Raw genomic sequence first — 11,938 nt, 5'->3', positions numbered from 1 at the left:
TCGGCTGCTGTTCTTCGGCCTCTTCTGTGGGCTCGCAGCTGCTCCTGTTTAACGTGCGAGCAGCGCCGCCTGCTGGCTGGGAGCGCAGCAGCCTGCAGCAGCTTCTGCTCGGCGCTCCTACGAGCATCAGCGCAGCGCTGTGCTCAGAGCGAGCGCGAAGGTGCGAGAGAAGACAGACTGAACGTCTAGAGGAGACAAACAAAGCCGGACTGTGAGCGTGACTTTTGCTGTTCACGCGTGTGTGTGTGTGTGTGTGTGTGTGTGTGTGTGTGTGTGTGTGTGTGTGTGTGTGTGTGTGTGTGTGTGTGTGTGTGTGTGTTTTAATCGCAAGGGCTGCAAAACTGCCGCAAAGGAGAGCTGGAAATCAGGGGGAGCGGGAAGAGAAAACAAACTTATCTGCATTTTATGGCTGATGTGAATGAAGGTAATATAAGTTCAACATGTCCACGTGCACAAAAAGTAATATTTGCATCGTTCTTGAAAAAGGAGAGCTTCTGACTTAATCTGTGCTGAAATAATTCAATTTTTTTTATCTTCATTTATACACATAATTATGCATGTTTTCATAATTTTGTGCACATATTATTTCTTATGTTCACTTTACTGGATCATCATTGTATCAAATGTCATGTCAGTGAATATAATTACTTATATGACGTCATGTTTAAACTCACTTTCAGAACCAAATAAATGGACAGTGTGTATCCAGCCTTGGTTAGGTAAGTGAAGGACGACAGCATTACAGGTAGGAACAAGAAACCGAACTAAACCTGACAAAATGTTCTGTTAGAATCTTGGTGGGAAATCTCTTTTTCAGATCTCTTGTTCTTTAAATGTTCCTCCCATGTCTCTGTTTCTGTTACACATTTCACAAAATTACAAAATGTTGCATTTCAGGTTTCGAGGTCAACAAAGCTACAGTCTGACAGCGAAAACCAGTCAGTGCGACAGAAACGCGACATGAAACTCATGCACTAAGCTCCTCACCTCCAAGCGTGAGTATATTGTTTCCTGTCCTGGAACCTGACTTGAAGTTGTGCAGACTGTGCTTGAAGAGGTCGGAGGTCGAGTTAATGATCTTATGAAGACCTGAGACCCAGAGATAAAACAGCTACCTACTCTCCTTTGCTTCATTCTAGATACAACCGGTACGACTGAGTGATGCCTGCCACAAGATGTTCTAATAACCACGTACATGAATAAATAACACACACACACTCACACACACACATACACAGGTACAGAGCTATCGGCTGAGCAGCAGCAGCAGAGCGGGTGTCTTGATTCCTAGACAGACACACTCATGCACTTTTAATGGGATCCCGCTCTAAAACCATGGGATTCCTCTGCCAAGTGCGACCCTTTTTTTCACTGAGAGTGTGTGTGAGTGAGTGCTTAACCGTGCGTGTGTGTGTGTGTGTGCAGGAGGTGTGGATAAGGGTCATCTCCCGGCCCAGGGGTGCGATTTCAGCTTTCCAGAGGGAGGGTAAGTGAGTAGTCCCAAGACCCTGAAAACCCTAAGGTTTGAAATGAAACCTCATCGCACACGTTGTGCACTCAGCCCGCCCGCCAAGAGTGCACGTGAAAATATCACAAATATAACGTGCAGCTGGATCATTTTTAATAATATATGGGGAAAAAATAATCATCCTTTTTGCTGACCTTTCCAGTCTTTCTTTGTTTATTTATTTGCTTGTCTTTTTTGATGCCCATAAATTAAAGTCACACTTCCTTACATAAAGAAAGTCTCAGTGAATAACAAAATCACATGTTCAGTATATGTAGATTTTTTTCAGATGATTCCTTAATATTTCTGCATCATTAAATCAAACAATGATACTTCAGGTTTCACGGGCAACATTTTTAAGCCCGGATTAGCATCTGAGTAAAAAAAGCTAAAAGCAGGAGCTGTACTTCATGCCTGTGATTTAAACGGTTTGATGAATCCCAAATTGATCCCAAATTTGTATAATATCTCCATCTCATCAGCCCCTGACACAGAGGAGTGTTTATCAGGCAACTTCTTCAACACAATTCAATATGCATTAGAGTAGCCTGAAATAAAATTCTCTGAATGAAAGCCTCGCAAGTCAAGCATTTTAAGATTTGTTTACCAATTTGTTATTTACAGGAGTGCATGCTTGTTTATGCATTACTGACACTGAGTTGGCAGAAAGCTGGAAAAGCTTTCTATTGGACAACTCTCAAGAGGTCAAGCTTAGGCATTCTGCTCTGTGACATCCTGTTGGTGTCCCTGGCAAAACCATCTTTGTCACCTGTCTCATCAGATGACAGAGATGATAGGATTAGAAAGTATCTTATGTGAATGAGGGGATGAGCAGAATATTTTCTGATATATAAAAATGCTCCCAGTGGTCGAGCGCAGCCTCAGAGGTGGGGTGATAATATGACCTGCAAAGATGCATAAGTTCCCACAGTAAATGATTCTTCTACTGTTTAACCCTGAGTCTGCTGAACTGCTCTTCGTATAATGAGGAGACCCCATCTCATCACGTTTTACACAAAACTACCAGAAAACCCCACGTGAGATGTTTTTGATGTATTTTTGCCTAAAAACCCATGATATAAATGTATCATATAAAAACACTATTATTTAGTTTCTGCAGTGGTGATATTTATTTATTTTCTGACTCACATTTCATGCCTCAGAGTAGTGGCTCATTCCAGGGTATTGGGGAAAATAATCAGTGTCATGTATCATGGACTCCAAGATTCTGCCTGTGAGCTCACTTCAGCGTGTGAATCCAGCCCATGATCACTTTGGACACATTGTCTCAGACTCTTGATCTCACATATCCAGCAAAGGCTCAGTCTCAATGAGGTGCCATATTTGCAAAACTGCTCAAATGAACGTGACACCCAGCAACACGTCAAGCAGCTGATGAAGCAATGCCCCCTTTAACTATTTCTTGTTATATGTAGTTTTTTTTAAGATCCACTTTTTTTAAAAAAGTACATTTGACTTCTGTTATTTATTTATTTTTATTTATTTATTTATTTTTTGGCTTACTTTTATTTTGTTGATGCATTTAAAAAACATTCAAATGTACTCTTGTTTCTCATATATTGTTTTATTGTAATGAGGAAACAGTCTGTATTATTAAAAAAAGAAAAACTCAGTTATTGTGCTTTTGATTTAATGATGTAGCTATCACAGAGCTGCATTTTATTAATAATTAGTTTTATAATGACTGAGCCCCCTCGTGAGCTGCTGGAAATAAGGTTCTTTAAAACACTTACATCAATCATGTCATTTGCATTTTTCAATTAGCCTGTTAATAGGTTCATATATACAAAATGGGACAAAATAAATTACTATTGATGGAAATACTGAAGCAAAAAGTCCAACACCGCATGTCGCATGTTCGTTCGACCAGCCGAAATCCCAACGCTTCACAAATCTTTGTGGTATTAAAAAATTACCATTATTTAAAAGGTATATTTTTGCAAACTGTAGACCTACACATCTGTTTTGTTCCTGTTGCGAGTAAATAAGACTGAATTATCACGTTTGCCTATAATCTCTGTTTCTCAGTGTACCTGTGGTAGTGTCACAGGTTCTGACAGCAGAAACTTGTCTTATATGTCTGTTGCTATATCAAACAACAGATAGTGCCATATCTGACTGAGTGTTTTTGTTTGTTTGTTTTTGCTTTATTATTATTTATATTATTGTCTGGATTTGAAACAAATAATTCCACTTTGGCATCTTTATCCAACCGTTGTTCTGAAGCTCAAAAATGTTGCAACAATGTGTGTGTGTGTGTGTGTGTTTGTGATTTTCAGAAATACTTCGAGGTTGAATAAAAAATGAAATGATGGAGCAGCTGTTCCATATTTATTACGCAGAAGGCACTTAAAGGTGGAACACCGTGGAGGAAATCTGTGCATGCTGCTGTGTTGAGCACGCAGGAGCAGAGTACCAAATGTTTGTGGTTTTTGCTTTTTCTTTCTTTATTTATTCATTTATTTATTTGTTCTCTGGTGAGCGGGATTACCTCTGAATTATGGAACAGTCCCCTTTCTCTCCTTAAGTAAAAAATAACATCTGTCCGGCAAATGGAGAGCTTAGTGTTTCTCTATAATTAATGGTAAAAGCCTCCAGAGCTGCACATAAAATATACATCTTCCATGCAGGACCCCCATAACAAAGAGAGCAAGAGAGACCAAGAGACGAGGAGGCGGAGGAGAGCAGTAGGTCAGTGAGAAAGGAGGAAGTGCCACTCTCTGTGCATGACAGCACAGTGAGTGACTGTATTTATTCACAGACCTAAAAAATTAAGTCAACACTGCCAAAAACGGCCTTTTCTCCAAGATTTGTTCTTACTTTAAAACCCTTTTATTGTTAAGTCTTTGAATAAAAGCACAGCAGAGAACACTAAAGACTTGCAGGCTGCTTGTTAACGAGGTGAAAATATTCCATGTATAACTCAATATGCAATTTTAGATGGGTTTTTTTATGTGTGTTCCTGACAGTTTGATGCCATCTAGATTGCAGTTTTCATATACAACAGTGCTTGCTCAGTAAAAAAAAATAAAAAAAGTAAAAAATAAAAAAACCTTTTTATTGAAAGAGATCTCATCAATCTCAATGTTACATCTCAAACAATGTTCTGTCACATAAAACATCTCACGTTGCCTCTTTGCAGACTTCCTTCTAGTAACTAATGGCTGCAGTTAGAAGCTAGCTTGACTCTGCTTGACTATGTCGTTTTCATTAGAGGCCAGCAGCATTTTCTGGTTGCTTGTGCGTGCTCTTGTGGATAAACCTCTTGTCGGTTTAGCAAAAGAGCAGCTTGTCCTGATTCTGCTTTCACTGTTCTGAGATCAGCTACAGTTTGCATGTGAGAGACTGCACATTGCATGTGTGTGAAAACAGAGCAGCTAAAAAGTAACCAAGCAAACTTATTCTGTGATTAATCATCTAAATAAATACGTTTTCTGTAATGACCTTGCCCGAAATGTAGAGAGGAATTTTATTACGTTTAGCACAGTTGTTTTGCAAATACACCACCATCAGTTTTCTTTAATATTTTTAATCCCACTGCAGATATTGACAGTTAATGTGTCATTCTGTAGATTTAAAATGTTATTGATATGTTTTAATAATCAATTTGTAGGTTTGTTTATCTGAATTCATTAATTCACCACTTTTATACATAATACAGGTCACCCATACCACAAAAATAACATTTTATAGAATTGAATTCATACTGTAGATAAAACAAATTATATAAAACATTTAAAATAAGACCATCCTTACACATTTGCAACAGTAATATTAACCCGTGTAAGACTAATGGGAAACATTTTTCTGCAGAATAAGTACTTTTACCTTTAATGCTTTAAGTTACATGTGCTGGGGTACATGCTGAGGACTTTACATAGACTTGCAACGCTACTTTTACTAAAGGAAAAAAATTTAATCCACCAACACTCTTCATTGACTAATGAAATAATAATAGTGAAGATTTTAATAACAACTATAGAAATAAGAATATTTTACAATTCTTCAGGCGAAGGAGTCTATGCAGAGTGCATAAAATATTGAGAGATAGCGCAAAGTCATTAAATATTGTGTTTTAATAAGGTATTTAAACAGTAGCAAACATGCATTTTTCTTCTTTTAAAGGAGGTGGTGATCGTTACCTCTGCTTCTTGCCTTTCTGTAAAATCACAACACACCAACAACACATACCAAGTTCACTTCTAGCAGCGCTAAACACATGTGCTGCGTGCATAAACTGTATACATACAGTTTCCCCTAAAGACGTTCAGCAACATTATCTTGGATCAATCAATAAAAACTTTTCCTGCAGACAAAAAAATCTTCAGAATTCATCATCTCTTATTTAAATGAGCTAACCTCCTTAATAGTGTTGTCTCTTATATATGTTATGCAGCATCTGCTACACATGAACACATAACCTCACAACCACGCATGCCATAATCATCTGCTGTGAACTGCTCCCAACTGCTTTGTTTATTGATTAGTGATTGAAAAATGATTGGCTGTGGAAAGTAAACACAGGAGCACTCAGACAGTCACCATGGAAACACACATCTCATTAAATTTACAGCCAGCATAATACACACACACACACACACACACACACACACACACAAAGTCAGAGCTGTAAGTGACTCTTCGGAGTTGGAGCAGTTTATTATATAGCTGATAGTCTTCAGTAAGTGAGGGCATTAATATAACAAAGGCTGCTTTGATGTATAGTGAAAACACTGAAGTTTTTATTGAAAGTAAACAGTGACCTCTACAGGTTACAGTGTGTCAGAACAGGTATCAGACTTAAAGCAGTTCATCTTTCACCACTGCTGTTTGATACATTTGGAGATACATAACGAGAATAATCCTCCAGCTTTTAAGGGAATGGCTGTAACATAAGGATGGAAATTGCAGGCGTCCACTTATCTCTGAGATCATCTGCCTAGAGATACAAGCATTGTAAAAATGTACACAAACCCGCATGGATTGCCTTCATCTTATCTTATCTTCCCAATTGTTATACCTATATATATTTGAAGATGAATTTTAAAGGATTACGTATTGTGAACTATTAATTTTTCATTTAATTTTACTTAGTTTTACTTTATTTACACATTTTATGAACACGAAGTTGTAATTTTCTCTCTCTCCCTCTCTCTGTGTAAAAAGTCATATTTTGCTACTAAAAAACATGACTTTGTTATTGTGGTGTAAATGGGTAGTCCAAGTACAAACATGTTAAAACAAGTCGATACTTTATTTGCGATAACTGTTTGTTGTTTTTTTGTTTTGTTTTTTTAGCGGAACCAATATGTAAACCGTTCTCTCCGCCGGAGTATTATAGATGTGGGACGGGAACGATGGAAAGATGGCGGCCGCAATGGTGCAAATGTCATGTTTGTACCGGGGGATGTTAGCGGTCAGGGCCACTGGCATCAGGACGCTGATCCCCGGGCTGGTCCCGGTCCAGTTCCGAGCCTTCTCGGTGCGGAAGGAGTCCGAGCTAGAGGAGAATCCGTACTACAGCAAGTACCAGGACAAGATCCAGAAACTGCGCAGGTCAGCCACCAGCCACACACCACCACAACCCCCTTACAAACGATAGGTTTCCCGTCGTTTACAGTTTCACATTAACGCTGGGGTATACGGAGTATCTCTTCAAAGATTTCACCCACAGTGAAGTTGTCTAATATTATTTATTGATAGGTTTTTAATATGAATATCTATTGTTAAACTATAATGGGTCGGCGTGTGAAAATGCAGGAGAAATCCAGCATGTAGTATATATGAAATATATATAAATATTAAAAATATCCATTGAATTCATTTCATAAATGTAATGTGAATCTTTTATCATTTGTTTACTTTGAGAGTTGTTGGAATAGTACCCAGTGGAAGATAGTGAATGAATTTCTGCTTTTAACAGTTTACTTGTTTCATTATGTTATCATTATAAAGCCACGAAAATGGATTATAGTATAACTACAAACACTCTCCACTGTTACCGTTGACTTATTGGTTGTTTTAATGTTTTCATCAAAAGTTCCTGAAGATAATAATAACTGTGATCAGATGATAATGATGTGTACAGTTACAGTCATGATAGAATAGTGATATTAAACACAGATAGCTAGTTAGTTAATTTGTTTTTACACTGACTTTGTCTGAATCCTCTGTAGTGCCAAACCGCAGGAGTACAAGACCCGACTGGAGAAAAGGCATGAAGCCAATAAGGAAGTGCTGGGACACTCGAAGCAGGCAGAGTTTGTCCGATTTATGGAGCAGGAGGTGGAGTATCAGTGGGGCTCACAACTGAACAACATGATGAGACAATGGACTAGTTAGAAACTGTTTCGTTTCTAACAACCACTTGTTAACAATTGTGTTGTTGCGTAGACAATTTTATTCAGATGTGTGTAACTGGTTTGCATTAGGATGGTCTGGTTGTAGTCAGTGAATTTCCTTTTTGCTGTGGAAATCTTTGCAGCTGGAAAAAAGGGACAAGATGGCAGCTGGTGACGCAACATCAGGAGGTTTTACAAAGAATAAGGTGAGCTAAAGATAGAAGAGGTTTAGGCCTCAGTTGGCAGCAGTGGATCTTGAATAGGACACAAATGGAATACTGAGACAGTTCGCCTTCAATTTAAGAGTTATGTCTAACTGCTCTAACAGCATTTTAAAAGCTGCAGCTTTTATTTTGAAGGTGAATTGTCTCTGTTTCTGGTTTACATCGCACTTTCCACTGTTTTACATCACTTGGCATGTAGCGCACAAGTGTCTGCAGGCACATTAGCATCTTCCTTGCAAGCTGTGAGTGACTGCAGTAGCTGGTTAGCAACTTAAGTGATTACAGTGAGGTTCTCAAGTCACTTTCCCCTTCTGCTGTTGTCTCAGACTGTGATGTGTTTTCTTTAGACTTTGGGCTCCATCCTCAACTTGGAGATGATCAAGGACAAGACAGGCGAGGAGATTGCAGAGGTGATTGTGTGGGATTGGCCTGTGCACATCAGCCTCAGACTCTCTGTACAGAAACCTTTTGAAACTGTTTTCACCTTTCCTGTTTTTCTCTCAGCTTTGGATGAAGTATTATTCTACCAAGGATACAGTCAGCGCCATCATCCCAGTGAGCTTTATGTTTTTATCTCCTTTATTTTTTGCTTGGATTTAAATGTGAAAATAATATTCATATTTGGTGGCTTTCTGATTGTTTGTTTTTGTCTATTAGTCTTTAGAGTAAATCTGATGGTTCAGTGAGCTTTGATGGAAAGATGTGCTTTTAAACACCGAATGTGACAGAGAAATCAAGTGACACAACATGCTCATTGGCTAAACAGTTGTGATTAACTAATTGGCCAATGAACGTAGCGTAATTTTTCTGTCTTTCTGATTCTAATAATGAGCTCAATTTCCAAAATGAACTTTGTGCTTTATTTAGCATAACTTGTAAATAGGAGCTGAGACCACAGACTGACCAAAAAAGTGTTTACTTAGGTCACAGAGTGACAAAGCTGAGGGCCATGTTCTTCCTCACAACCAAACCAAGTAGGAGGAATCACCCCCTGCTGTCCATGCAAGAGAATGCAGGTTTTTGTAAATTTAGCATCGGGTTTAATTTTTATGATGTGATATTTTATACAAATACTTAAAAAAAATAATAATTCGATGGTACTGCATGAGGTGGTCAGCAGTGATAGAGAAGTATGTGAGTTGTGGTGCAGGACTGGGTGGAGACGAGCGCCAGGGGTGATTTGTGACAGAAGGACATGAGCAAGGGAAGGTTTACAAGATGGGAGTGAGACCAGCTGTGATGGTCGAACTAAAGACAGGAGGCAGAGATTCACTTGGAGTGACCAGGATGGACAAGATTGGAAACAAGTGCATAAGAGGCACAGATCATGTTTGGAAACAAAGCTGAGATGGTTTGGACGTGTGCAGAGCAGGAAGAAAAGAGAGAAGAGTCATGGATGTAATGAAGGATGTTTGGTGAGATGGAGGAAGATGATCTGCTGTCTGACAGGGCAAGATGATATTTTATATACAGTCTGTGGTCTCATTGCTATTTAGGTAATGCTAACTCATATATGATGTACAAGCAAAAGGACAAGCTGTGCAGTGATGCAGAGAGTTCCTTTGACATGGTGTCAGTAATAACACAGGAAAAAAATAAAGTGCTTGCTTTCATAGAATGTTTGTTTTTGACTCATCTACACATTTAAATTGCAGATTTTTTTTTCTTTGGGGCTTTTCTGTGCAGTTTGGTATTGACTGATAATAACACTCTAACACTGCAACGATGCCATTAAGATAATATTTATAGTTGCAGATTAAATTGTGATAAGCACTGTTCATAATGATCTAATATTCTCTCCTCTCTTGTATTTGCAGACACAGATCTATGAGATGATTTTCAGCAGATCACAGTCCTGCCCAATGGTAAGATCAATGCAGCAAGCTATGGAAGCTAAGCCAACGTTATTTCTGAACACTTTAATAACAGCAACACTGACCAAAGTTCGGAGCGAAGGAATAAAAATACTGAAGATAAGAAAAAAAAAAGCTGCAGAAAGTGATTGATGGGTATTTCAAAAGCAGCAACAAAGTTTGGCTGAATAGCTGCAAAGTACTAAACTTTAAATTGTCATACCTGTGATTATTCATTAACCATCTGATCATCAAGACTTTCATGATGCTGTTATTGTTTTCAGGCAGCCCAATTTTTTTCCCTCTTTTTCTAAGTCGTCACCTCGGTGACTTTTCTCTGTTTCTCCTTCATCTCAGTTCCTTTACGCTTTGCCTCAGAAAGAGGGTTACGAGTTCTTTGTGGGTCAGTGGTCCCGACACGAGCTCCACTTCACCTCCCTCATCAACGTCCAGGTAAAGTGCTTCAGACTTACAACACCTTGACATGCTTCTGGGAAAGGTCATTACTCTCTGGATTCCGGAGCTTGTGAAACTAGGCTTTACAGAGTCATTCCTTCTGGCACCTTTCCTTTGGTATTTTTAACCATAAAAGATGGAAAGAGAGTCTTTATTTTGTTTTTTTACATTTTTGAAATTAGCAATTACGTTTTTTGGAAATGAGTTGATCTGTTCATGCTTGGCTATTTACAGTAACAGCAACTTTGCCCAAACTCTCGTAATTCCACTTTGAGTTTATCACGGTAAATTACCTGATGGTGTCTGTGTGCAGACGCTGGGTGAGAATGCTCCCAGTCAGCTGATCCTATACCACTACCCAGACCTGAAGGAGGAGAAGGGCATCGTGCTCATGACAGCAGAGATGGATCCCAAGTTCATAGTAAGTCCACATACGAGCCTATATGAATAGACTTCAGAGGTTTTATGTTCTTGAGAGATTCACAAATACAGCGATGCAGCGGATGTAGTGTGTCACACCTGATGTGTATTTAAGGCCTCAACATCTGTCCCTCATCTCCACAGACCGTCCAGCAGGCTCAGTGTTTGGCTAACCAGGTGCAGCTCTTCTACGGCACCCAGAGACAGGAGACTTACCGATTGGTGGAGATGTTTAACCACCACCCTGCAGAATTCAAGCACATGTCAGTCATAGCAGAGCTGGAGCAGAGCGGTTTGGGGCCTGCAAACCCTTCCACGGGTTCCTGAGATGGACTGAAGTTGCCACCAGACAGCCTGCTGAGGAACTGTTGGTCTCCGTGTACAGTCGCAAAGATATCCAAGCTTCTTTGCTCAGCACGCTCCAGTGGGATATAGCTGCTTCTTGCTCTGTGTGTGCAGTCTCCAGCAGCAGCTGTGAATTACAGAAAAAAGAACTTAAAGAAGCACAAACAGCTTCTCTCAATATTTACTACACATCTTGTGTGTTGTCAGTTTGCCTCAATGGGAAAATAATGTTGAAGTGAGCACTTCTATAATAAATAGTTCTCACTTTGTCTTGTTTTTCATATCAGACTGTGATGTAAGCAGAAGAACATTGTTCATAGGAATCCAATTAAGTAATAAATCATCTTCAAAACTGTAACCTGTTTATATAGTCAGCGTTCTAACCAGAAGAAAAACTTTAAACACAATACTGAGGCAAACAGGAAAGTCTTCACAGCCTGGATTGTGACTGACCACTTATTAATGATCAGTGTGGTATCATTCCATACAACTGTTACTGTACGTTAGAGTTCACATTAACCAAATATTTATGACAGATTTTATTTATTTTTTTAACAGTGATGGAAACATTTCACGTGTGTCCTTCCTTTTGACACATAACACTGATGGATTTATCAGAAACTTCCATAATAACACCCTTAACAACAGTGCAGCAGAGGTGGGCAGTCTCTGCATAAAATGACATAAACATATATTCTGGGCCTAAAGTGGAACTTTGCAAGTGAGGCACCAAAGGCTCTGGTGCAGAATTTAGAAATAACTGAAAGTAGA

At 39.0% G+C, this 11,938-nt stretch overlaps 1 protein-coding gene across 1 annotated transcript; it reads left to right on the top strand.

Annotated features, from left to right (window-relative positions):
* The first annotated feature begins 6,869 nt into the window (after window positions 1-6,869).
* Window positions 6,870-11,938, top strand: atpaf1 (ATP synthase mitochondrial F1 complex assembly factor 1). Its single transcript, XM_085376006.1, has 9 exons — window positions 6,870-7,084; window positions 7,705-7,813; window positions 8,013-8,075; window positions 8,441-8,503; window positions 8,598-8,648; window positions 9,911-9,958; window positions 10,304-10,399; window positions 10,716-10,823; window positions 10,967-11,938. Exons 1-9 carry the CDS (start codon window positions 6,870-6,872, stop codon window positions 11,147-11,149), a joined length of 936 nt encoding a protein of 311 aa, XP_085232132.1. The 3' UTR covers window positions 11,150-11,938.

This window comes from Diplotaxodon limnothrissa, linkage group LG17 (genome assembly GCF_057381915.1).
Source record: "Diplotaxodon limnothrissa isolate DT_005_m linkage group LG17, D_limnothrissa_male_GT1.1, whole genome shotgun sequence".
In the NCBI taxonomy this organism is placed as follows: domain Eukaryota; kingdom Metazoa; phylum Chordata; class Actinopteri; order Cichliformes; family Cichlidae; genus Diplotaxodon; species Diplotaxodon limnothrissa.
This window is presented reverse-complemented; position numbering and strand designations above follow the sequence as displayed.

Excerpts from the sequence above, each read along its gene's own strand:
- atpaf1 (XM_085376006.1), top strand. The coding sequence starts at position 6,870 with ATGTGGGACGGGAACGATGGAAAGATGGCGGCCGCAATGGTGCAAATG. Across the intron at positions 7,814-8,012 it reads TCCGATTTATGGAGCAGGAG|CTGGAAAAAAGGGACAAGAT; the intron begins GTGGAGTATCAG and ends AAATCTTTGCAG. Across the intron at positions 8,504-8,597 it reads CAGGCGAGGAGATTGCAGAG|CTTTGGATGAAGTATTATTC; the intron begins GTGATTGTGTGG and ends TTTTTCTCTCAG.